Consider the following 27,460-nt stretch of genomic DNA (forward strand, 5'->3'; position numbering starts at 1 on the left):
CATAGGACCTAGCCACTATCACTCTACCCTAGTTATGTCTCTAGGTGTCACTATGATACTAACTCTCATTGTGGTTTCTCATTTTAATTTCCTTTTTGTGTCCATACATCCCATTTTAGTATGTGTGCTGTGGCTTTGTTTGCAGCTTTTTCATCAATAGCTATTTCTACAGTAAACCATGGAGACTCCAGAGCTTCACTTGCAAGCCTTGACTCCAATCCAAGTACTAACGAAAAGAGCAGTGAGAAGACAGACAACTGTGAAAAGGTATAAACACGCCCCACCACGGTGCCACCCACTCCCATCATCATGGTCGAGCCTGAATGTCTGATCTTGTTCATTAACTGTTGTCTTTTTGATTAAATAGATTGCAAGACCACTGTCCCTCATAGGACTGACAATGAGATTTGACAAGCTTGATCAAGCAGAAACAAGGAGTCTTCTTATGTGTTTTCTTCACATCATGAGGACCATTTCAGAAGGTAAAGAAATCCTTTTAAATAACTTTCAAGTAAGAAGGGAAGAGACTGGATTTCAAATAACCTCGTGCTTTTTGACATGTGCTTCCAGAGACATTGATTTCCTACTGGCAAAGGGCACCCATTTCGGAGATATCTGATTTCTTCAGCATATTGGAGTAAGTCCTGCAACCTAACTATATATTGTCATTTATATTGTTATATACAGTTATAGACAGACAGAAACAGAGAAAGACAGAAAGAGACAAAGAAAGAGAAGAGAGAGAGAAGAGAGAGAGAGACAGAGAAAGACAGAGAGAGGTAGGGAGGGAAGGAGGGAGAGAGGGAGAGAGATGTAGACATAGAGATGTGGAGATATAGATAGATAGATAGATAGATAGATAGATGGATAGATAGATAGATGGATGGATGGATGGATAGAAGGAATGGGGTGGGTAGGTAGATAAGTAGGAAGAAAGAAAGAAAGAAAGAAAGAAAGAAAGAAAGAAAGAAAGAAAGAAAGAAAGAAAGAAAGAAAGAAAGAAAGAAAGAAAGAAAGAAAGAAAGAAAGAAAGAAAGAAAGAAAGAAAGAAAGAAAGAAAGAAAGAAAGAAAGAAAGAAAGAAAGAAAGAAAGAAAGAAAGAAAGAAAGAAAGAAAGAGAGGGGTGGGGGGGGAGAGAGAGAGAGAGAGAGAGAGAGAGAGAGAGAGAGAGAGAGAGAGAGAGAGAGAGAGAGAGGGAGAAGGAGAAAGAGAGGGAGAAAGAGAAAGGGAGAAAGAGAGAGGGAGAGACATGGTAGGTAGTTAGGTTCTTTATGCCTTTTTATTCCTCCAGCTTTCATAAACACTGACCTAGTGAAATGAATGGGGGCTTGCAGGTGGAAATCAATATCATGTGGAAAGATTGCTCATGGTGGTTGTGGGAGTTTGTTTCTAACAGTAATGTGCTGTCAAATATTTTAACAACTTATTCTCTGAAATGTATGATGTACTTTCAAGTCCAATGTGCATGATTAACATTTTCTCCATCACTTTCCTCGGTTTAATCAACAAAACAATAGATCAAAGCCTAATTTGGAGCCTTTGCCTATTTCCAAGGAGTTAATATTCAGACTGAAAATTTAATAATCATCTCTCATGGGGCAACTATGTGGCTCAGTGAATAGAGTGCCAGACTTTTAGTAAGAAGGACGTGTGTATAAAATTGGCCTGAGACACTTCCTAGTTGGTTGCCCCCAGGCAAGTCATTTAATTCCAATTGCCTAGCTCTTGCCACTCTTCTGCTTTGGAACCAATACTCAGTATTGATACTAAGATAGAAGGCAAGAATGGTTTGTTTGTTTGTTTTTTAACTCTATCATCTCTCATGAGCTAGTACTTCAAACACACTCCTGGTTCAAGTCTCAGTCATACCACTTAATAGTTTCTTGACCTCCCTGACCTTCAACATCCTCCTCTACAAAAGGATAAATGTAGACTAGATGGTTTCTGACTTTTTACAGCATTCTGTGATATTATGAATTATAATAATAACAACTGACAGGTACAATGCTTTAATATTTGCAAAGCACTTTGCATCCATTAGTTTAACTGTTCCTCATAACAACCCTAAGACATAGTTACTTCATGTGTCCTTTTCTCCAGTTTGTAGTTGAGGAAAACGAGATGGAGAGAGATTGTAACTCCATAGGATAGTAGATTGAGGGACCTTGGAGGTTGAACAGGTTACAGAGTTAGTCAGCCTGATGCCTCAGATAGAACAGATTGATCCCAGTGTTTCCTATTCCCAAGTCAAGCATTTTGTTTACTGTGAAAACAGAATTGGAAAATAAGATTAAAAGGATTTTTTTTATTCTGAAGAATATTCTTCAGAAGCCACATGGGATCATACATAGATGGAGAACTAGCTTCAGAGCCAGAAAAAAGTCAAACATTCTGCTTACTATGAAAACAGAGCCAGCAAATAAGATTAAAAGGATTTTTTTTCTTCTGAGGAATAGTCTTCAGAAGCAGCATGGCACCATGGATGGAAAATTAGCCCCAGAGCCAGAAAGAGCAGGATCTGAGTTCTGTCTCTGACACACTGACCAAGTGACCCTGGACAAACCATTTAATTCTTCCTTTCTTCTAGAAAACTCTCTAAGGCTATAAATTGCTGAGAGATATCACCACCTTCCCTGGTTGCGTTTCCTCGCCTGAGAGTTTACCATATCAGGGAAATCCTAGACCCAGACCCTTAGCACTTTGAATATTATAAGTGTAAGTGGTTCACTCCCCACAAATGGTAATAATAAGCAGAATTTGACATCTTTTCTTTTTTCTTTCAGTGTTTGTCTTCAAAATTTCAGATACTTGGGCAAACGTAATATAATAAGGTAATGTTTTTGAAATACAATGAGGTAATAATGTTTTTAGGACATATATAAAATAATCATTAAATGATCAGATTAATCCTCAATACATAATCTCTCCACTCACATAGCCACCATCCTAGTTCAAGTCTCAATGAATCTATAAACCTTACATGTTGACATATGATGTGAGTTGCCACCAGAACAATAACTAGAGATTCTAGTACCTAGAGAAGATATCATAAAATATGTATGGGGTGGAAGGTGGTAGTTTGAACAGTAACTAGAATACCAGGCTTGGAGTCAGGAGCATCTGGGTCCAAATTTGACCTCAGATGTTTCCTAGCTGGGTGACGTGGGCAAGTCACTTAACCCCAATTGCCTAGTCCTTGACACTCTTCTGTCTTGGAATTGATACTAAAACAGAGAATAAAGGTTTAAAAAAAATAAAATAAAATATGTCTGTGGTAAGAAATGAAATGGAGGGTTAGATTTTTTCAAGCTTTAAATCAGTATTGCCATGCAGCCTTTGGCTTTGGCAGGTACAGAGTATTTAAGAGCAGTAAAGGAAGTTTTTTTCCTGGAAATATAGATTAATATTCCTAACAGAATTTAATCAATTAATAAATAAGCATTTATTAAGTGCCTACTTTGTGGCAGGCACTATGCTAGATGCTGGAAGTAGAAAGGCTAAACTGAAACAGTCCCAGCCTCCTAATGGCCCTCCTGAGGAAACCAGAATGGGTCCATATAAATAGAGACAAAATAAATATATGGTAATAAAAAATAAACACCTGGTAATTTTGCAAGTGAAACATGAATGGCATTTGATGGAATCCAAAAAGCTTTCTAGTGGGATATGGCCTTTGAGCTGAAGCTTTGGAGGAAAGTAGGGATTCTAAGAGAAAAAGGTAAGGAGGAGGGAGCCCCCTCCAGGCATAGGAGACAGATGGAAGATGGAAAGTCAAGTAGGAGAAAAAGGAAGGACAATTTGGTCAGACCTCAAGTACATAAGGAGAGCAATAAGCCTGGAAAGGTATATGGGAGCCAGATTGTAGAAGTCTCTGAATGCCAGAGAGTGTATATTTAATTATAGAAATAATACGGAGTCATTGGAGTTACTGAGCCAGAGAATGGCACAGGCAGTTGTCAATATCAATTTGTTAGCTATCTAGAGTATAAATTAGTGAGGGAGGGAAGACTCTTGAAGCAAGAGCCTTTAAGAGCCTATTTCAATAATGCAGTTGAGGAAAGATGAGAACTTGAATGCAGTGATAAGTACTACACCAATTAACATCATCATAAAATTTTAAAAAATGTTAACATTTATTTCAAAAAACATCCTTCAATAAATGTGCAAAGAGGAATATTCACAAAGAGGCTTTCATTCTATTATTATCCCCTTTTTTTTAGGAAAATTCCAGGTCAAGTCCTTTATCCAAGCCTAATTTTGCCAACTGCCTGCAGTAAACATGACTCTTATGATTGTATTTTCTCTATTAATGAATACAATTTGGTGGATTAATATTCTAGTTCATGTTTTGTTGGATGTGTTTCTACATTTCTTAGGCATTTGTTATATAATTAACAGGCATACTTTCTTTATAGAAAAATTGCTGCTGCATTCAAGTTTGTCCAGGCAACCCAAAACAATGGGACTCTCAAAGGATCTAACTCCTCCTGTCAGACAACAGGTCTTCTCTCACAGTGGTAAGGACACACCAGCTTGCTATGCATATAATATACAAAATATATAAAATATATAAAATATAAATATCAAATAGATACAGATAAGCATATATATATGTGGATATATAAATGTCAAACCAAGTTGTAATTGTATTGTAAATCTTTTAAATAATTTTGTTAAATTTCAGTAACAAATATATAAACATATATATATATAAATATTGTAATAGGTGATTTTCAAGGGTATATTTGATGGATACTAGATAACTAATGGATCAGGTAGCTATCTATTACAATATATACATGTCAAACCGAATAAAAATTGTCAATAATTTTCTTTTGAGTGTTGTTAAAAGTCGGGGGCATTTTGGGGTTACTCTCTTGAATTTTGATGAGATTAACAAACCTTTGCCCCTGTATTGGCAGCTTTTTAATAATTGCTAATCCTCCCATTGAATGACCACCCCCACAACAACAAACAACAATCTTTTATTACATATCTGCTATGAGCCAGATGCTGGGCTAAATTCTGAGGGTACTAAGAAAGACAAAAGCAGTCTCTGCTCTCAAGGGGCTCACATTCACAGTGCTATAGAGGACTGGCCATCAATAGATCAAGGACTTATCTTGGACTCATTAGATGTGGTTTCAAGTTGCATACTAGCCAGGTGTCCATGGATAAATCACATAAACTCTGAAGACCCCAGGCAGCCCTCTACCAGTCCGAATTACAAAAGAGTTGCCAGATTGGAGTTTTCCATACCAATAAAATCATAGGTCTAGACCAAAATAAATAAATACCTTCTAGCCAAATGGCAAAATATTGGCTCAGAGCCATGCTACTTTGTGGCAGGCACTGTGCAAGATGCCAGAAATAGAAAGACAAAAATGAAAGTTTTAATTTTAGTAATTAGGTTTTTATAAGCTATATTACTGAACCAACATCTGCTAAAATGGAGACAGCAATTAAAAAGTACTCAGAAATTAATATGTACTTAATGAATTAAATGTTTCTTGAAATGAATTAGAATCCCATACAACTTCCCCCACCCAAAAAAAACTATATATATATATATATATATATATATATATATATATATATATATATGCTAATATCACATCCTGGTTTGATTTATTCCTTTCTTTGGTAGCTGAAAATTTATAATTTATAAAAATAAAGCAATATTCTTAAAGAAATTTTAAAGCAATCTGAGTAGGAAGCATAGCGCAATTAGAAAAACTCTGGATATAGAGGTAGAGAATTTGCATTCAAATCCTAATTCTGCCATTGGAAATAATCCTGACCTTGGAGAAGTCATCTAACTACTCTAGACCTCAATTCCTTAATCTGTAAAATAAGAAGTTAAGACTCAGTGATCTCTAGTCCTTTCTATCTATATATCTACAATGCCAATGGAGTTATGTTTTTAAAAGATCATAAACCATATTTTATCTTTGCCATTGTAATTCCTAGAATTTGACCTTACATACTCCAAAAACATTCAGTAATAATATATAATCCAATGTGCCCTTCCTGGGATTTGCAGATATAAGTGAACCTGGATCTTAGAACCAATCCTCTTCCATCCTCCCATTAGGGTTTACCATATGGATCTCATACTCTAATATAGTTGTTCCTGAAAATCTGAGAGATGGTCTAAACTCATTTATCTTCTACTAATTCAAGCAACTTTCCTGAAGCCAGCCCTACATGGACCCCCTAAGACCAACATGCCTATATAGCCTAAATAATAGAATAATAATAGAAATAGCCTAACTTTGAAGTACAGACATGAGAACTGAAGAATGGTCATTTGTTTCCAGTATTCAGTGTTCCATTCTTTCCTCACAGCACTGTTTTTATGGGCAATTGAAAAAACAGTAAATATCCTTTGGATTATAAATCTATTATATTGGCAGAAGGGTACAACAAAAACTAAGAAGAAGGAGCCATTTACCACTTGCTTCCCAATAAACATTGTTCTCAGTTTTAAATCAAAAGGATCCAGGGAGCAGGTGGGTGCCTCAGTGGATTGGGAGCCAGGCCTAGAGGCAGGAGGTCCTGGGTTCAAATCTGGCCTCAGACACTTCCTAGCTGTGTGACCCTGGGCAAGTCACTTAGCCCCATTGCCTAGTCCTTACTGCTCTTCTGCCTTGGAACCAATACACAGTATTGATCTTAAGACAAAAGGTAAAAGGGTTTAAAAAAAAAAAGCATCCAAGGCTATCATTGTGCTATCCTTCCATACAAACAGCATAGTGGTGCCATCTTAGATCTGGCCAAGAAAGAGAGTGAGGCTGTCTTAAACTCCTTCCCCAGTGTTTCAGGCTCTTCTCCTGTCAGCCTTCTGGAACTTAAATGTAATGGTAAATCATAAGAAATCTTCAAAGGAAAAAGAACCATAATCTAAGTAGAGGCAGCTAGATGATGATTCATTGGCTAGAGTATTGGATTTATATTCAGGAAGACCTAGCTTCAAATCCCACCTCAAATATTTCCAAGACATATGACCTTCTGTAAATCAATTAACTTTTTCTGCCTCAGTTTCCTTACTTGAAAAATTAGAATAATAACAGGATCTACCTCAACATGGCTATTGTGCTTCACAAACCTTAAAAGTGCTCTTTAAGTGCTAATTGTTGTGATTAAATATTGCCAAAAGCCAGATTCTTCCTCAGAAAATCTCTAACAAAAGCTTTCGGTACCAGCTGCCTAGTAACAAGGTCATGTCCAACATCCAGTACCCTCCCCCCAATCTAACATTTCAAGTGTTCTCTATGAAAAAAATTTCATGTACTGTCCAAAACTTGCATAATTTTGTTAAATAAAAATGAATACATCTGAACAGGTTTAAATTTAGGGGCTATTAAAAGATGTTCAATTTATGCATTTATGACTTTTACATGTGAAGAAATTGATTCTTCAATCATACAACAGAAAAGGATTTACAGTAAGTGTGGGGGAGGTCCATTTTCTAGGCAACTCTGTACCAAAGCCTTTTTATTTATTAACATTAAATCTGTTCTGTAATGAGTCAGGCTAAGTCATAGAAATAAAGTACTCACCAGTGGGTGGTGAATTGTCTTTAAGATCACATGAGTACCATTTGGTAAATTAACTTTCCCAAGAACTAAATGTTTCTCTTAAAAGTGTTAACTTCACCCATATGGGAACTGTTCCTCCAGGGAGCAAATTATAAGCTATTTTTCCTAATAGCTTGTGCTTTTGAATTCTTCAGTATGCTAACACAATACTGAACTTCTGTTCTGGCAAAGACACATCATTTAGCAAAAAGTAGCAATTCGGTGTTTTTGATGACCAGAGAAAGCTTTAAAGGAGGATAATCCATTATTTTTAAAGATCTTCCAAAATCTCTTTTGTCCCCAGTAAAACATCTCTAGTGAAGCAGACATCCCTTCCAATCCAATTGTTTAAGCTCCTACTATGTGCATGACATTATTCTATACTATATGCCTGAAATACAAAGACAAATCAAAAATAATCCTGACCTTCAAGAAGCATTTACATTTTACCAGTTGTGATAGAGGAATGATCCAGAGACTTTGAAGGACAGAGCCTGGAAGACATGCAAAGGTTTATATCCACAGTGGGGAACGGTAAAGGAGACTTGGAATCTTGAGGGAAGAGAGTTTCCAGGTGGGAGACAGTTGATCTCTCTCTCTAGAGACAGCTAGGGTGACAGGCTGATTCAGATATTCCTCTCCTGAGCTATTCAAATCCCTCATTGAACCTAATCACCACCACCACCCCCCAAATAACAAGAATTGTGGCAGAACCTGAGAAGAATATGAACAGCATAAGAAGATCTCACATAGCCACCCTGTGGCACTCTGGGTCTGGACATTGGCTCTACTGTGATAGACCAGGGGTCACAAAACCTTGAGCCTCTTAGAGACTAGACTGGCAAGCTTGAATCTCTCAACTTTGGAGGGAGGGAAAAAGATATTTTAGAAAGACAGGGACTACCTTTACCCTCTTTCCTATAAAATCCAACCTGTAGACATCTTGCTTATCTTACCCCTAATCACAATTTGTTAGAATAAAGTTGTCAGGTATCCTAAATTGATTTCCTTGTCATACTGGAAGAGGGAGAAAGCTGATTTCTCTCTTTCCCCAAGGGAAGAGGTTCACCCATTAAGATCAGTTAGTAGAAGGGAGTAAAGGCAGGATTAGTGGGGACACATATTTTGAGGAAGATTGAAGAGGAGAATCCATCTCACCCTCCTTCTACCTTCTGGACATTTATCATATACTTTTCCTCCATTATACCCAAACTAACCCTCTAATACAATTTGGCACCCCAGAAAAAAAGATCCACCATTTTCAACTGTCACAAACTGATACTTGGAACTCAAAGGGGAAGACAACCATCTTAAGGAGCAGGACAAGAACACCTATTATATAGAATCATACATTTTGATTCCTATAAAGAACAAACCCAGAAGTCTGACAGCAGACATTTTTAACTATCAACTGTCAACAGTTAGAGTCCCTGGGTAGAGTAGCCATTGTCAAAAAGCATCTATAAAGACATAAGCACTTAGTATCTGACATATTGATAACTAAGTGGGGCAAGACACGTAGAAATAACAGAAGAGATTACATGGAAAAGATGTTGTAATTGTTATTCTGGGCAACCTTAATGGAGATTTTGATGGTTTACTGGGGATATTATGTAACATATAACACAATATCAGGAATAATTGAGAATACTATAGCTACTCTTGGACCCAGATACCTTTGGATATGTCCTTTCTCTGGAACACTCTCCCTCCATTATACATAGTTTTCATGGCAATGGTACATACATTAAATTACATCAAGGTTGAAGCTAATATCATCATGCAGAAGAAAGCTGTTAAAACAATGGTCCTTGACAATAACTTGGAGGCATTATTTGAACAGATACCCATTCTAACTGAAATTGTCAGGAATATATGATTAAAAAACAAGGAAACATGGGAAAGCGGAAGGACATGGTGACTGGGGAAGTGACTAAAGAAGATGTGACTGGGAATATTGGCATAGACAAGGACCCTAAGGTAATTAAAGGTACAGCAATAGGGGCAATAGGGGTGAATACATGGCAGCCATGACTGAAACTCAAGGCAATAATACATCAGATAACACCTCGGAAGGACACAAGATCATACCTCTCGGAGATGCGGCAAAGTTGACTGATAACTCTGGCATCTTACATGCAAAGGTCCACAAGTCTTTTACCACCCAAGACTTGGATTCACTGTGTAAGAAAATGCCAAAATTCATTTCTGAACCCCATAGAGCATTAAAAGAACTAAAAAGAGCTTTTAGATTGTATGAGCCTGATTTGGGGGATGTTGATATTCTTTTGGGGGAGGTTTCTACCTCCCAAGAACACAAGAACTTCATTGTTAGAACCAGACAGGATTCATCTCTTACTAACTGGACTGAATCCTATGAGGATTTTTATTTTGCAAACCCCGTAAGCATGAGTTATCTAAAAAAAAATCTGGGAAGACTTGTTGCAAGTAATCAAACAGGAGAATAAATCATGTAGACAAATAAGTAGTAGATAATAATTTGAGTGGGAAGAGAAAATTAACAACTGGGTGTGGTGGGGAAGGAAAATCAGAAAAGGCTTCTCAAAGGAAGAAGCACATCTGAGCCTTGAAGATTCTAAGGATTTTAAGGAATAAGAAGTTAGGAAGGAGTACATTCTAGTAATGACAGAAAGTCTACTAGCAGAATAAAAAAAGATATGTAACATTGAGTTTGGAAAACAGCAAATAGCTAATTAGGGTAGAACAAAGAGGACAGGAAAAGTGATAATGAAAAATATGTGTGGAAATGTGTATGGGAGTCAGAGTGGCTGTTCTAGAGTAGGAGTCTTGAACATTTTTTTTATGTTGGCAATCCCTTTGGCACTCAAGTAGTCTATGAACCTTTTCTTAGAAGGTTTTCCAAGAATGAAAGAATATACTAAATTTCGATTATGTTTTAGTAAAGATAAAGATGCAATTTTTCTCATTTAAGTTCACAGATCCACTGAAATCTATGGGTAGACCCCACTCTGGACCCTAGGTTAAGAACACCTGTCCTAGAAATTAAATTTTCCACTGAAATTTCCATCATATTACTCTGATCACATTAATAATCCTATAACTCGTTCTTTGAATCATTAGTCTTTCTCTAAGCTTTAAAGTATTTTTAAAATTAGATTTTTGCATTCATTGTTTTAACTAGCATAATTTATTTAAATGACTTCTGTTTTCTTACTTTCAGGATGCATACAACTTCCAGTCATGAAGGACATAAGCATCACAGATCTCAAACCTTACCCATAATCCGTGGCAAAAATGCACTTTCTAACCCCAAGCTCTTACAAATGTTGGATAATACCATCACCAGTAAGTAAGCCAGAATCACTAGGAACAAGATTGAGGCCCATTTTAATTTTCATCCAATTTGTGTGAGAAGCCAATCTATTGAGACCAATGCTCAAGCAGCTTTTTAAACTATCAGTGAAACCACATCCTAGAAGACTAGAAAACAATTACATCAAGACTGGTTGGAGGAGAGAGGGTGAACATACAGGCCCAATACCTAGCACATCACTCTGAGAATGTTCCCTGGGCAAAAAGGATTGACTATAGGCTTTTCCCAGTTCTGGCTATGCCATTTCTTCAATGGCTAACCCAGTCAGTGAGAAGAAAGTCTTCTATGGATGTAAATCCTTAGAATGGCACTGGAAATAGAGTCTTAGATATGGAGTCAGAAAGACCCACTTCCAAATCTAACCTCTGACCCAAGCTAAGCGACCTTGGGAAAGTAATTTACTTTCTTCTTGCCTCAGTTTCCTCATCTGTAAAATGAGAATATTAATAGCTCTGAGGAGGAAAAATTGAAATAATATTTGAAAAGTTCTTTTCAAACCTTAAAGTACTTTACAGGAGGGAAGAAAATAAACATATATAGAGTACCATATAGTGTCAGGTACTATGATGCTAAGCACTTTTTTACAAATAAGTCATGAATATAGCTAAGACCGTGTTCCTGTGGGCTGCTAAGTGTACTGGGGAGGGAACCAAAGCTCTCTTTCTCAAGGTAGAAAATGGTATCTTTTAGTGGCAACCCATGCCATATCAAGAGACCCATATACTGCAGTTAGAAAGAGGAAGAAAGGGTGCCCAGTATTTTGTTAAATAGTAACATGGTATGGTGAAAAGAAACTGCTTTCTAATCCTACCTCCAATACTTAACTTTTGACCTTGGGCTAGGCACCTTCCTGAACCTCAGATTACTTATCTGTAACAAGAAGGAGTGGATTAGATGATTTTTAAAGCCCCTTCCAGCTCTAGACTAAGGATCATATAAATGTTAAGTCAAGTCAACAAGAATTTATAAAATGTTTACTGTGTACCAGGCACCACGTAAAGCACTGGGGATAAAAAGATAAGGGAAACCTATCCCTGTCCTCGAGGAGCTTACAGTCTAACAAGGGATACATATTAAGATAGTGACTAAAGGATACATGTCCCACAGAGGGTGATTAATGAACTCTACTTTTTGTACTATGCTAAGATGGGAGGAAATGCCCTATAGCAACTACTCCATGGAACTCTATTATCATGAGAATTTGTGCAGCCTGCTTTGTGGAAATATTATGCTATTGGTTGTAAATTAGTAAATAGAAAGCTAAGGAAGAATTACTGATACTTGATATGGAGAGGGATAGATACCTTTGGCCTTTAAATCCTCAAAGAAACCATTGAGTTTTGTGCAGTGTTTTTAAGATCACCAATGAGGTAATCTGAGTGAAGAGAAACCCTTGTTATGGAGGAATGATTGGAGGTGATCTAGGTCACTTCGAATCTGCCCCTCAGAAAAATGTCTTTTACCAGATGAAAATATTGCCTTGGAATTTATATGTTTCAACTTTTTATGTCTAGGTAATTCCAATGAAATAGACATTGTGCACCATGTAGACACGGAGGCCAATACTGCCACTGAGGTTTGCCTCACAGTTCTGGATCTGCTCAGCCTCTTCACCCGGGTCCACCAGGTGAGTCTCATAATGGAACTCTCCTTGGAAGGATGAAAAGACTATAACAGAGCGAGTTGACTGGGCATCTGATGTCACGTAGCCACAACACATCAGGGAGCAAAATGCATTAGGAACTTTGTGATGACAGTTGGCCCTGAATTTACCATCTTAACACAACTAAGTAAAGAATAGGTTCTAAGAGAAATAAGTTGACTAATATTGTTGGATAATAACCTGGAAATTACTCTAGCCAGGTGTAAAAATAACTGCCTATTATTTCCTTTGAGAAAGAGGATTTGGTGAGGAGGAGCCAGAGTGAGGGGTATGGCTTGTCATGCCTTCTAAAACAAGGATACAGAGAGGAATTGTGCAAGACAAGCTGACAACAGATAAATCCTCCTACAGACCCAAACTGGCAAATTTAGCCAGGATTGTTGGATTCTTCATTCATTCAATCAGCAGGCATTTCTGGATGCCTACTATGTATAAGTCACTGAGGATACAAAGACAAAAATGAAACAATTCTTGCCCTCAAAAAAGCTTACATTCCATCAGAGAGGAAAACAAAATCTATGTATTCTAGTACCGTAGGAGTTCCAGGATCTCCTCACTGTGGGTATTCTCTCAAGTCATTTTGGCCACAATGCATCTGTGGCTGCCTGTTCTATTGTTTTCTCCTCCCATTAATCCACCATTGGGAAGCCACTGAAATCCACTGATTTAAATACACCTAATGTAATTTTTTTTCAATTTACTGAAACAGGTTCTTTACCACAAAACTGTAAGACTATGAGAGCCATCTTGGTCCAGATGCAGCCTAAGAATTAGGAGACTGGCTTCAGATCCTACCTTGGGCATTCCCTAGACACGTGACTTGGGGCATATTCCTTCAGTTTACCCTGTGGTTCACCTGGATGACTTCTACTATCCCTTTATTATCTCCATTTGTAGGACATTGAAGAATTTCTTGGAATGAGTCATACCCTCACTCTGACTTCTCTTTACCAAAACCTCTTGCACAAGAAAATCATAGTTCTGAACAACCGAACTGCAGAAGCAACCCTGCTTGATCCTATATATTTCTAGAATGGGTAATATCTTCAACTTGTAGATGAAGAAACTAAGACCTAAGTAGATGGTTTGCCCAAGGTGACACAGTTTATCTATGGTACTGATTGTCAAAGAAAGAACTAAGTCTCAGGTCAACTAACTCCTAGACCTGTGGTCTTTTAACCAGTCAAATATCAAGTATTATTATCATGTTTTTTAACTCTAGGAATATAAAACAAGGCAAAAAAATGTATTCCCTGCCTTCAAAGAGCTCACCTTCTAGTAGAGGAAACAATCTGAAAATAACTAGATCTTCTATTTATTAGTAATAACTTTGCTGTTGATTTTCCAGCGACAACTCCAGCAATCTGAATGCCAGAATTCAATGATGAAAAGAATTTTTGATACCTACCTACTCTTTTTACAAGTGAATCAGTCGGCAATTGCTTTGAAACATGTTTTTGCTGCATTGAGGTTGTTTGTGTCAAAGGTAAATTATTCCCTTATATTCCTGCAAAGTTTGTACATGCCTTTAACCTGTGACATTACACAAATTTAAATATTCAAGACTGGAGGTTCATATGTGAAGACTCATTCAAAAATATTTTGCCTATGGGTATAGGATGAGCTAACATAATAAAAATGACCATCCTACTCAAACTAATTTACTTCTTTAGTGCCATACCCATTAAACTACCAAGAAACTTTTTTACTGAATTAGGAAAAACTATAACAAAGTTCATTTGGAAGAACAAAAGATCAAGGATATCCAGGGAAATACTGAAAAAAATGCAAAGGAAGGAGGACTGGCAGTCCCAGATCTCAAATTATACTATAAAGCAGTGGTCATCAAAACAATATGGTTCTGGCTAAGAGACAGAAGGGACAGTCAGTGGAATAGCCTTGGGGTAAATGAACTCAGCAAGACAGTCTATGATAAACCCAAAGATCCCAACTTTGGGGACCAAAATACACTATTTGACAAAAACTGCTGGAAAAATTGGAAAACAGTGTGGGAGAGATTAGGTTTAGATCAACATCTAACACCCTATACCAAGATAAACTCAGAATGGGTGAATGACTTGAAGATAAAGAAGGAAACTATAAGTAAATTAGGTGAACACCAAATAGTATGCTTGTCAGATCTTTGGGAAAGGAAAGATTTTTAAGACCAAGCAAGAGTTAGAAAAAGTTACAAAATGTAAAATAAATAATTTGATTACATTAAATTAAAATGGTTTTGTAAAAACAAAACCAATGCAACTAAAATTAGAAGGGAAGTAACAAATTGGGGGAAAATCTTCATAACAAAAAACTCTGACAAAGGTCTAATTACTTAAATTTATAAAGAGCTAAATCAATTATACAAAAAAATCAAGCCATTCCCGAATTGATAAATGGGCAAGAGACATGAATAGGCAATTTTCAGATAAAGAAATCAAAACTATCAATAAGCACATGAAAAAATGTTCTAAATCTCTTATAATTAGAGAAATGCAAATCAAAACAACTCTGAGGTATCACCTCACACCTAGCAGATTGGCTAACATGACAGCAAAGGAAAGTAATAAATGTTGGAGGGGATGTGGCAAAATTGGGACATTAATGCATTGCTGGTAGAGTTGTGAATTGATCCAACATTCTGGAAGGCTATTTGGAACTATGCCCAAAGGGTGCTAAAAGACTGTCTGTCCTTTGATCCAGCCATAGCACTGCTGGGTTTGTACCCCAAAGAGATAATAAGGAAAAAGACTTGTACAAGAATATTCATAGCTGCGCTCTTTGTGGTGACAAAGAATTGGAAAATGAGGGGATGCCCTTCAATTGGGGAATGGCTGAACAAATTGTGGTATCTGTTGGTGACGGAATACTATTGTGCTCAAAGGAATAATGAATTGGAGGAATTCCATGTGAACTGGAACAATTTCCAGGAATTGATGCAGAGTGAAAGGAGCAGAACCAAGAGAACATTGTACACAGAGACTGATACACTGTGGTACAATTGAATATAATAGACTTCTCTACAAGTAGCAATGCAACGATCCAGGACAATTCTGAGGAAGTTATGAGAAAGAATGCTATTCACATTCAGAAGATCTATTGAAGTAGAAACACAAAATAAAAACAACTGATTGACGATTGGGGTTATAAACTCTAAATGATCACCCTAGTACAAATATCAATAATATGGAAATAGGTCTTGACCAATAACACTTGTAAAACTTGACCAATAACACCTGTAAAACCAGTGGAATTTTGCACCGGCTATGGGAGGGGTTTTGGGGGAAGGGAGAAAAACAACATAATTTTTGTAATCCTGGAAAAATACTCTAAATTAATCAATTAAATAATATTTTAAAAAGGAAAAGAAAAGAAAGAAAACATACAGATAGATGTATCAATGCAATTTTAAAAATAGTTTGCCTATTGTTGATTGAGTAAGGAAGATTTTAATTAAAAAATAATAAAATGGGAAAAGATATTGGACAGTAGTGGATTCACTTCGCATGAATCTATGACAAGCCTGGAATTAGGAGGACATGAGTTCAAATCCTACCTCAGGTATCCCCTTAGCTGTGTAATGCTTGGAAGGTCACTTAAATAGCATCTGCCTCCATTTCCTCATCTTCAAATGGGGATGATGTCACCTGTCTCCTAGGATTGAAGTAAGGATTAACAAAATAAAATTTGTAAAATACTTTGCAAAGCATTCCATAAATATTCAATAATATTCAATAAATATTATTGCTAAAGCTCCCTCCTTTCCTGCACTCACCTGACCTCAGAGGATCGCTACCTTTACCCTACTCCAATTCTTCTTCCAGCCTCTTGCACAAGAGAAGATGGCATGTGTTCTCTCAAAAAGCCCACACTTGTTCATCAGAAGATGCCAGGGTACCTCCTCTGGTGTCTCATAATCACTTGGTTTAGCACTACCAGGCACATCATCCAGAGGAGAAATAAAGAAATTCCTTAAGTTACGCTCCTCTCCAATAGTTTCCCAAATACTCACTGAGTTTGTGCAACTGTATACAGAAATACAAATGGCTGTCCTACATAGATACACAATCTTTCCATCCTAATTATGTATCTCTCTTCACATCACATGGAAACCTTTGCATGTGGGAATAGTTTCGACTCCAACCTGCAAGAACATTTTTAAATAAAAACTTGTGGTGCATCTCCTGTTGAGTCAATAGGCAGTGGGCTTCAGAGGTGGGTTAAGATATTTTAGATTGATGCCAACCGATTGGAACAGAGAGTGGCAATAAGAAGAATCATCCCACTTTGGAGAAGAAAAATGTTATCCTAACTTTGACAAATGTATTTATGTCTTCTTAATTTATGTGAGATACAAAAGGAGAGTGATGTTAAGGGACTTTTAAAAAATTCAAATAGAGATATAAGCCCTGTTCAATATGTCTGTCTTTTTTTTAGTTTCCATCAGCATTCTTTCAAGGGCAAGCTGACCTCTGTGGATCATTCTGCTATGAAGTCTTAAAATGCTGTAACCACAGGTCACGGTCAACTCAGACAGAAGCCTCTGCACTTCTTTATTTCTTCATGAGGAAGAATTTTGAATTTAACAAGCAGAAATCAATAGTCAGGTCCCACTTACAAGTAAGTCTTGTTAATGTTCGGGGTTGGCTGCCCTCAAAGTTACTGATCAGCTTCCTATGGCAGGTAACCATTAGGTGGGTAACATCACTAGCATCAGGCAATTAATTAGAGAGACAACCAGAATCCCTCCATAAAAGACACCCAAAATGCCTCCCCTTGAGGAGTAAAACAGCTGGGAAAAGTAGGGAGGAACTAATGTCTCCATTCCATCTGCACAATAAGCATAGGCTTGGGAGCAGGAGTAGGTCATGAGTAAAAGGAGTCCTAAATAACCCCCTTTCCTATCAACACTGGCTCCAGACCTAGACCTCATTAACCATTACAATGTAAGTCTCAACTTGGTAGGGATTGTTTCCCTCTTTGAACCTGGATCGCCAGCACCTAACATGATGGTTGGCATATATTAAGAGTTTAAAAAATACTATTGATAGATTGATTAAATGATTGATTCACTTCAAAACTTCTAGGCATCCTGGGCTCCTGCTAGTCTAGCTTCAGGATAATGTTTCTTCTCCAAATATTTCATAATATCTGATTTTCATTTAGGATTGGTGCTTCTTCCACCAAGGCCCATCCTAACCCCTCCTTGCTTTGATGAGTCAGTAAGGATTAAAAAAAAAAGTCTTCCAGTGGCCATCTCTCTGTTGATGAGCCTCTCCAAGCTTAACTATGTAGAAAGATCTTGGATAATAGAAGCACAATCTCTCCTTGGACCCGAGTTCAAAATCTTCCCAGATTATTGGTTATACCAAAATTCAGGGCTTAATGGCAGAGCCTTCTGGAAATTAGGGTGCCCCCCACACCATACTGGTCTCATTGTGATAGACAGACATCAAAAACCTTTACTAGAGGGTTAACTATTCATTTGAATGAAAGACAAAGAAATATTGATCCAATGTCATATGCATGTGTTTAAGCAAGAAGAGGCTACTTCTGGAATTGGTTTTCTTTATTCAATTCTGCTTTCTCTTCTAGCTCATTAAGGCTGTAAGCCAGTTAATAGCTGATGCAGGAATTGGAGGATCCCGGTTTCAACATTCCCTTGCAATTACAAATAATTTTGCCAATGGAGACAAGCAAATGAAAGTAAGAAATGTTTCGCATCCTTCTTTATGCACATTACGAAGAAAGGTGAAATGGAATCTAGAGAGCAATGTGATTTCCTACCAATTTAAACACTAATTGAACTTTTAAAAAAAACACTTCAGGTGGGCATTGTGCTGTTAAGGATTCTAATGAGAAGTTTTGATCTTTTTTCCCTTGAGATGCCTGTGGAATCCAAGAGAATGCTTTACAAAATAATTACTACACATTGGAGAGAGATTAACTGTTCAGCCTTAATCAGAGCTAGCTGCAATATGCACATTAACTCTTCAACTCTTTCTAATGGTGATCAGTCCAGTCAATAAGCATTTATTAAAATGGGAACAATAAGACACTAACTACTTCATAAAGTGTTGAGGAAAGCTCTCTATAACTTGTAATATGCCACTTAAATTTAAGCTATTGTAAACTTCCTTGGAGTGTAAGTTCCTTGAAGGCAGAGACTGTTTCATTTCGTTGATTTCTGCTTGAAGATTTCTCTTATTTGCTAAGCCATTGTACCCTAGATTAAGGGGGAAGAGAAAATAGTGGCTCACTTGTATGTGCATGTGCTGAGTGGAATTATAGAAGTGCAGACCTTCAGAGCCAAAAGCTATGTTAAAGATCTACTCTGGGCATCTTCAAAATAAACAAAACTTCTGGGATTCAAAAGACTCGGTAAAGAACATCTATTCTGGTCTCCTTGCTTGCAGATAAGACAGCTGAGGGCCAGAGCATAGAATAGGCTATTGCCTGACCCTCTCATGAGGAAGCTAGACCCAGAAGGTAACATTAGCTTTTCTAAGGTGATCCAACTAATGAGCTGCAGAGTTGGGATTTCCACCTAAGTTACCAACTTCGAGTTCTCCATTCTTTCTACTATACTTGCTAAAATATAATGAAGGCAGCTATTTCCCATAGTGGGTAGATACAGGACTAGGTTTAGAGTCTTGAAGACCTGAATTGAATTAGGAACTCAAACACTATCTGTGTGACCCTGGGCATGTCATCCTCACACACTCACACACACTCACACACACACACACACACACACACACACACACACACTGTAATGTATTTTTCTCTACTCTTCTTCTCTGAGTAGCCCTTATAGTATTTCCTAAATAATAGAAAGGAAATCATATATATATTATTCAAAATAAGCTCAGATTTGAATTCTGCACACACTGGCCTCTGTACCAAACCCAAATCAGGACTACCAGATTGTAAGTTACATGAGAGCTGGAGCTTTTTCTTCTTGGAAGCCACTTTCCCCTCTGCACTTAACAAAAGCAGTCCACACATAGTAACTACTTCATCCTGTATATGTTTGGTAAAGGCTGCCTATTGCATAAATACCAATGACAAGATCAGATACTATAAAGAAGGATATGAGATCAAGTGGATTTTTGTTTACCCAGGATTTTGTCTTTTCCAAAGAACAGTCATTTTCCAGCAGAAGTGAAAGACCTAACAAAACGTATCCGGACAGTCCTCATGGCCACAGCTCAGATGAAGGAGCATGAGAAAGACCCTGAAATGCTGGTGGACCTCCAGTATAGCCTGGCAAACTCCTATGCAAGCACCCCAGAGTTACGAAGGACCTGGCTAGAAAGCATGGCCAAGATTCATGCCAAAAATGGAGACTTATCAGAGGTAATTTCAGGAGATATAGTCATTTAATTTGACCAATTTTCTTTTCGAAGATAATTGTTTTCACTCAACAGAGTATTTATGAAAAGATCAAAGAACTATAGATTTAGATCTCAAAGAGACTGTAGGCTATCTAGTCCAAACTCCCACTCCTGTCCATTTTATAGGTGAGGAAACTGAAGCCCAGGAAAGTTATGACTTGTCCAAGATCACACATGTAATAGATCACACAGTCGTAAACGGGATTTGAATCCAGGAACTCGTCTGAGTTGCCTTTCTATGGCTTGAATAAGATTCAAGCTATATGTAGCTTATATTATAGTTGCATGGATGATTTAAGAACCCTCAGTACTAGCCTGTAGAATCAATTGAAAGTCATGTATCTAGAAGGATAATGAGGGCTGTGCCATTAATTCATGCATGCTAGTACAATTATATTCAATTCTATTCCTAATTTAAAATACTGAACTAAATTTCAAATCTCTGCCATTAAGAAACTGAATGGTGATGTCAGAAAACAATTGTCAAAAATTGTTTCTACATGTAATTGAAAAAAATTAAGTTAAATTTTTTTAAAAGAAATTGAGCAACAGGAGAGAAAATCCTTTTTTCATCATCCCAAGGTATATAGGTTTGTGATTATGATTAAAGACAACCCTTCACTATAATTAGAACTGGCTCATGAATGTAGCTCACAGACATCTGAACCCTCAGCCTGGGCTTTGACCTGGCTCTCACTAACATGTAAGGAGCAACCCAAAGAGGCAGAAACCCAGGAAAAAGGCAATCTTTTTGCCCCTGATTCTTTATTTAAATAGCAGGCTAGGAAAAAGTCTCTTCCTAAAATAAGTAACAAAAGACAAATATTATAGCGTATAAGTCAAAGTTAAATTGTTATGTAGAAAAAAAGGCAAGACCTAGATTTTTTATGGAGGGAAATATTTACCCAGAAAAATGAGGGAATCCCCATGATCTCTGAAGGTCTAACTTTTGAAACTTGAACAATGAACTAGGCATGCTTCAAGTATGAAGGTAAAAGGAAATATTGCCCTTCACTTCAAAACTTTAAGTCTTTAAGTTTTAAATAAAGATTACATAATCAAGCAGTGTGGTACCAATTTTCCGTGGCTAGCATAGTCATTCAATATGTTTAATAAATGAATAAATGAAAAATAATAATGATAAACAAAGGGAAATAACAGTTAATGAATTGAGCTCAAAGAAGGTGGAGAAGCCCTTGCCAGTAAGAGTAATAAGGGGAAGCTCTATGATAACTCCCAGGGTGAGTCGAAGGAGGATCAGTATTTATTTTAATGCTTGGATATGATTAAGAAATGAGGATAATTGTTTAAGGGGGAGAATTGAAAAATAGAGCTCAGTTGGGTGTGATGGGGATCTAATTTTATATAATGTGTAACTCATATAATTAATGAATTTTCTAAAAAAAGAAAATGGCAATGAGATGAATCAACACAAAGGTAAGAGAGATTGTACTAGATTTGGAATCAGGAATACTTGGATCCAAAGCTTGCCTCTGACATTTACTTACTATGTGACCATCAGAGGCAAATCATTTAATATCTACAAGTTTCAGGTTCCTCCTCTGTCACATGGAGATAACAATAACTTATTGGATCTACCTCACAAGTTGTAAAGCTAAAGTGAAATCAGGCATGTAGACCAATCGAAACAGTGAAAACGCTATCAAAATGGCAGGTGTTATAGATTAATTTTCCCAACACGTTCTAGAACTTGGTCATCCTGAACCATGCACATTCTGGGGGCCTCTTCACTCTCTTTAAATCTTCCCCATCTCCATCCCTCAAAAAATAGCTTCTTTAGGGGACAGCTGGGTAGCTCAGTGGATTGAGAGCCAGACCTAGAAACAGGAGGTCCTAGGTTCAAATCTGACTTCAGACACTTCCCAACTGTGTGATATCCTGGGCAAGTCACTTAACCCCCATTGCCTAGCCCTTACTGCTCTTCTGCCTTGGAATCCAATACACAGTATTGATTCCAAGACAGAAGATAAGGATTTTTTTAATAGCTTCTTTAAAAAAAAAGAACTGGAAAAATTTAATTCTTTTCTTACTTTAAAGGTTAGTAGATAGCATAACCTACCTTTCTCTGGTTTGTTTTTACTTTATCTTATTAATATTAAAGAAAATAATTATATTTACTCTTAACTATATTTAAATTAGTTTAAATGCATAAAGTATCATATTGATTTTTGTTTCATTCTTCTAAGTCTCTTTTCTTTTTTAAATTAATTTTCCTCATATAGTTGTAGGTAATGTGTACTCTATAGTTTGTATTATTTCATAATGGTCTTTCCAAAGATCTCTATTTGCCATACTTGCCATCTTAATGGAGGTATAATGTTCCATTAGATCAATGTATCACAATTTAATTCTTCCCCTGTTATCATACATTAATGTTACTTCATTTTTCTTTTCTTTGTTGATTACACATAGCCATGTTAGGAAACCTTTGAATAGTTGACTCTTTCTTTGTTTTGATAATACTCTCAGGGTATATTCTCAACAATGGAAGTATTGGGTCAAACCTAGTTTGCTTTTTAACTTGTATTTTCTTTCTTATTCCAGGCTGCTATGTGTTATATCCACATAGCTGCCCTCATCGCAGAGTACCTGAAAAGAAAGGGTAAGATGAATATGATTAAAATAAATGAAGCCATTATGTGGCTTATGTGAAGAAATTATGAATATTATAATATCACTTAAAATTCATGCATTTGTTTTTGATTACATCAGTCTTTTACAGTGCTTTTTAAATTGACTCTCACTTTTTATTTTTATGTTGGCAATTAAAGTGAAATACTAAATTTTAACTCTCCATAGCATCATAATGCTATTCGTGTTTCTGTTGAAGAGTAAGCTTAATGCTAAATGAGAGTACCTCATTGGTTAGTGATGTAAGACTTAATATGCATGTATTAACACAAGATGGTAGCATTATCCTAATATCATCTCGCACTGCCATAGGTTACTGGAAAATGGAAAAGATTTGCACATCAGCTATGTTCCCGGAGGATGTTCACATCTGTGATAGCAATCAGTTACTAACAACTCACAATGGAGGAAGTGAGTGTTCTAACCGTGCCTGTTTGTGTGTCAAATAACAAGACTTAGTCCATCAAGTCACCTCTTGGGGTATATTCAAAGGGGAATGTCGCCAATATGCCTGTTGAAATAATGGTGTTTCAAGTCCAAGTCATGCATGATTGACTTATAGCAACCAAAAACCATTGGCATTCTGAAATGTTTGCCTTCGAATTCTGAAGGTCAGGTCATTGAAACTTAATCCCTGTCTTCAACAAACAAGGTCGCATGCGATTTATAACGATTGGTATGGCAAGCCAGGATCATATATCACCTTCAACTTGCATGTTGACTCATGATTGGAAGGAAGTCTTTACAATTTTAATCTGAAATTCTCAGTGGGTGGAGCACAGGTGGAACAGAGGGAGCAGATGGAGAACTCAAAATTCAAAAAGAAAAGAACACCTAAAAAAATAAATACTAATTTTTTGTTCCAAAGAGAATTAGCATAGGAAGGGCCCAGATTATTGAAATACAAAAGGAAATGGTTGAGTCTCTAAGATTTGCAAGGACAGGTAAGAAACCTGATTTACTTCAACTTTGAGATGCCTAAGACGTTGATAGGCACATGGAAAGTGTTTTTAAATCTGTGGAATTTGAATATATTGAATGCACATTTCAAATTACCTGTAGAATAAATTTTAGTTTTAATCAAACACGTATTTACATTAAACTTAAGACATGTTAAAACAAATGCAAAATAGATTAGCTTTTACAATCTTACTTCTGTGAGGGGAATAATGTAGATTTGAATTTCAAAAACATAATCAGCTATTAAAAATTTTCAACACAGAAGAAAGCTATGATCTGTATCTATATAGGTGTGTGTATACATATATTTCATTTTATTTTATAAATTATAAATATGTGATAATTATATATAACATATAATATGATTATATTTGTGACCTTTCCCAGTTTAATTATGTGCAGATATATTTAATGTGGATTTTGTTAGCTACACTTATTTTTTTAATCTGCATCTATTTAAACTGGGAAAGCTTTTACTTCTTCAGAGAATCACAGAATATAAAAGTTGGAAGACGTTTCAGTAGCCACATGCTCTACATCCTGTACCAGAAGGAAATGGACAGTAGGCATTTAGTGAGCCAGGAATTGTGTGAAGCACTTTACAATTATCTCATTCAATCCTCACAATAACCCTGAAAGGCAGATGCTCTTACCATCCCCATTTCCCAAAGGCAGAAAGGTTAAATGACTTCTTTAGGCTCACACACAGCTGTCGTATCTCCCTAAGTCTTCTCCACATTAAAATCTTGCCATTTCTTCACCCCTTCCACATATGACATGGATTCAGGGCTCTTCATCATTATCTGATTAGATTAAGCCTAGATTCTATAGCAATAACTAGTGACAAGTACTTCTCCCCCATCTAAAGCTCAGTAACAGTTTTGTGGTTACAAAGGCTAATTCAGAAAGATTCTAAGCAATAATACGTCTGAAAACTCAACTTTTCACCTCATTCTGGAAAACCTGGTTAGTGAATGGATAGGGTAGAGATAGAGAAGTCAGCAAGTGTTTATTGTGTGATTGCTATGTGCCAGGAACAATGCTAAATGCTGGGAATACAAGGAAAGACAAAAAAATATTCACTGCTCTTACAGAGTTCATATTCAAATGCAGGAGACAACATCCAAAAAACTATGAACTGGGTAGTGAGGTGGCTCAGTAAATCAAGTGCTAGGTCTGGAGACATCCTGGGTTCTAATCTGGCCTCAGATACTTCCTAGCTATGTGACCCTGGGCAAGTCACTTCACCCCAGTTGCCTAGCACTTGCCACTCTTCTGCCTTAGAACTGATACCTAGAATAAATTCTAAGACAGAAGATAAAGGTTTTTTTAAAATAAAATGCATGATTATGGACATACAAACTGTCTAGAGGACAAATGCCAGCAATTTTAACAGTAATGTACAGCTAAAATGGCATAGTAGATAAAGTGCTGGTCCTGGAATCAGGTAGATTCATCTTCATGAGTTCAAATCCAGGTTCAAACACTTACTATCTGGGTGACCATGGGTAAGTCAATTAACTCTACCTCTGTTTCCTCAGCTGTAAAATGAGCTGGAGAAGGAATGGCAAACCACTCCAGTGTCTACCAAGAAAACCCAAGTGGGGTCACAAACAACTGACCAAAAAAGTAAAATCAGGGAGATGTTATGATCAATTCTTGTTTTTGAAAGCCTATTACACAGAAGAGTAAATCATCTTCCTCTTAGTAGTCCTAAAGGGCAACACTAAGAAAAATTGGAAGAGAAGGAGGAATGAACTTGTTGAGAGACAAATTTAGCCTTCATATAAGGAAAAACTTCCAATAATTAAACCTTTCTGGGGACCTGTCATGGGAAGTGCTAAGTTCTCCCTAATGGAAGGTATTTGAACAAGATCTGATGGCCATTTGTTAAGTTTTTCATAGAAGAGATCCTATTTAATTAAAGGTTAGAAGAGATGGCCTCTCTGGTCCCCACCAATTCAGATTCTGTGTGTCTAAGGGTTTTTTTCCGTTGGATTCAAAGTATCATTGGTCAAGCCATATCCAGTTTTTACTCATGCAAGGAAGGAAGGAAGGAAGGAAGGAAGGAAGGAAGGAAGGAAGGAAGGAAGGAAGGAAGGAAGGAAGGAAGGAAGGAAGGAAGGGAGGGAGGAAGGGAGGGAGGGAGGGAGGAAGGAAGGAAGGAAGGAAGGAAGGAAGGAAGGAAGGAAGGAAGGAAGGAAGGAAGGAAGGAAGGAAGGAAGGAAGGAAGGAAGGAAGGAAGGAAGGAAGGAAGGAAGGAAGGAAGGAAGGAAGGAAGGAAGGAAGGAAGGAAGGAAGGAAGGAAGGAAGGAAGGAAGGAAGTGAAGGAGGAATGGAGGGAGGGAATAAGGAGACACACTGACAAAATCCAATGTCAATTGGAGCAATTATGATATATGATGTTAAGGAGTCATATGAATTCTTGTCATCCCCATGTACCAACCCCAAGACAGCATTTTGTACTTAGCCTTATAATTTCAGATATCATCAGCCCAACTGATCCAGTTTGATCCATTAGCATATACTACCAGAATAATTCTCCAGGTGTCCAAATCAGATAGAATCTTCACTGTGACAAGAATGAACAGTGAAAAGAAATCATAAAGAAAATGATAATTCTAATAGACTAGTGTGATAGAAATCTAGCTTCTGTCAAGATTATTATCATTTTTGTCCATAAAGAGTTTGTAATTAAGCCTCTCGCAGCTCACTATCTCTCCCCAGTTTCTCCTGTATAGATTTAGTAATTTAACAGAAAGAAATCTTTTCTATAGCTATCCAAAAAAATTTTTAAATGTAATCTCTACAATGGATGAGTCATATTGGATTCTGCCTTTTTTCTAGGGCCATGAACACAGATGCATATATAGAAACTCAAAAAATCGTCAGTGGGATGAAATTATAGAGAGACAAACAGAAATTTGATGTAAAAAAAAAACTTCCAGACAATTAAAGTTGTTCCAAAGGGGAATGGGCTGCCTCTAGAGACAGTGGGCTTCATCTCATTGAAGATCATCCACTGAGTAGAGGCTAAAGATGATTATTTGCCAGGAATACCATAGTTAGAATTCCCTTTCAGATACTATGGATTACAGCAGGTGACTGGAAGTTCTTTCCAATTGTGGTGCTCTGTGATTCTCCCACTATTCAGACCATTGTATAAGCTCTTGGATGTGAAAAAGAAGAGATTTCAGAATATTATTATCAAGGTAGAAAGGGACTATATAAAAAGTGGACTTTATAGTAGTAAATCCTATTTTTGTTTGCCTGACAAAATCTTTCCCTATGGTCAATAAAGTCACATTTCTTTAGTTCTACTGATAACTTGAAAAAATTGAGATGAAAGGAATAATCATCCTATTTAAATAAAGCTTTAATCAACCAACAATAATTTGTTTTGCTTTGGCTTTCTCTTCCTAAGGCATGTTTTCTATGGGTTGGCCTGCTTTCCTGAGCATCACACCAAATATCAAAGAAGAAGGATACATGAAAGAAGATTCAGGAATGCAGGATACACACTATAATGAGGTCAGGCAAAAACAGAGCTACATAGAGAGTAAACATAATGTTGCTTATTAAGTTACAATGGATGAACAATGGATATGGCTTTGCTTTTACATTTTTACATATTGTTAATGGAGAAAAAGTAGCTCAGAACTGGGCAGATATGTTTTTAAAAAGTGTCTATCCTATGATACTCTAGCTCAGCTGTTAAAACTAAAAAAAAAACAATCATTCATGACTGATCAATTAACATGCATTTATTAAGCACTTAGCATGTGCTACTCATTGTACTAAGCACTGACAATACAAAGAAAAAGCAAATATAATATAAATCTTCAAGGAGCTTACA

The 27,460-nt window shown here is 36.8% G+C and overlaps 1 protein-coding gene across 17 annotated transcripts in view; it reads left to right on the forward strand.

Annotated features, from left to right (window-relative positions):
- Positions 1-27,460, forward strand: part of DOCK10 (dedicator of cytokinesis 10) — a 375,674-nt gene that overhangs the window by 318,688 nt on the left and 29,526 nt on the right. For 6 of the 17 annotated variants that reach the window (XM_056807144.1, XM_001374045.4, XM_007502183.3 and 3 more), the window contains exons 35-48: positions 146-267; positions 368-482; positions 571-637; positions 2,784-2,831; positions 4,416-4,517; positions 10,783-10,907; positions 12,450-12,562; positions 13,947-14,084; positions 17,033-17,215; positions 18,191-18,301; positions 19,739-19,954; positions 22,558-22,615; positions 22,957-23,055; positions 27,029-27,135. In XM_056807144.1, the coding sequence (XP_056663122.1) occupies positions 146-267; positions 368-482; positions 571-637; positions 2,784-2,831; positions 4,416-4,517; positions 10,783-10,907; positions 12,450-12,562; positions 13,947-14,084; positions 17,033-17,215; positions 18,191-18,301; positions 19,739-19,954; positions 22,558-22,615; positions 22,957-23,055; positions 27,029-27,135 (1,604 nt within the window). The remainder of the gene's footprint in view (positions 1-145; positions 268-367; positions 483-570; positions 638-2,783; positions 2,832-4,415; positions 4,518-10,782; positions 10,908-12,449; positions 12,563-13,946; positions 14,085-17,032; positions 17,216-18,190; positions 18,302-19,738; positions 19,955-22,557; positions 22,616-22,956; positions 23,056-27,028; positions 27,136-27,460) is intronic. The other 11 variants (XM_056807148.1, XM_056807150.1, XM_056807143.1 and 8 more) reach the window with 4 other exon arrangements.

The sequence above is a fragment of the Monodelphis domestica genome, chromosome 8, assembly GCF_027887165.1.
Source record: "Monodelphis domestica isolate mMonDom1 chromosome 8, mMonDom1.pri, whole genome shotgun sequence".
Taxonomy (NCBI): Eukaryota; Metazoa; Chordata; class Mammalia; order Didelphimorphia; family Didelphidae; genus Monodelphis; species Monodelphis domestica.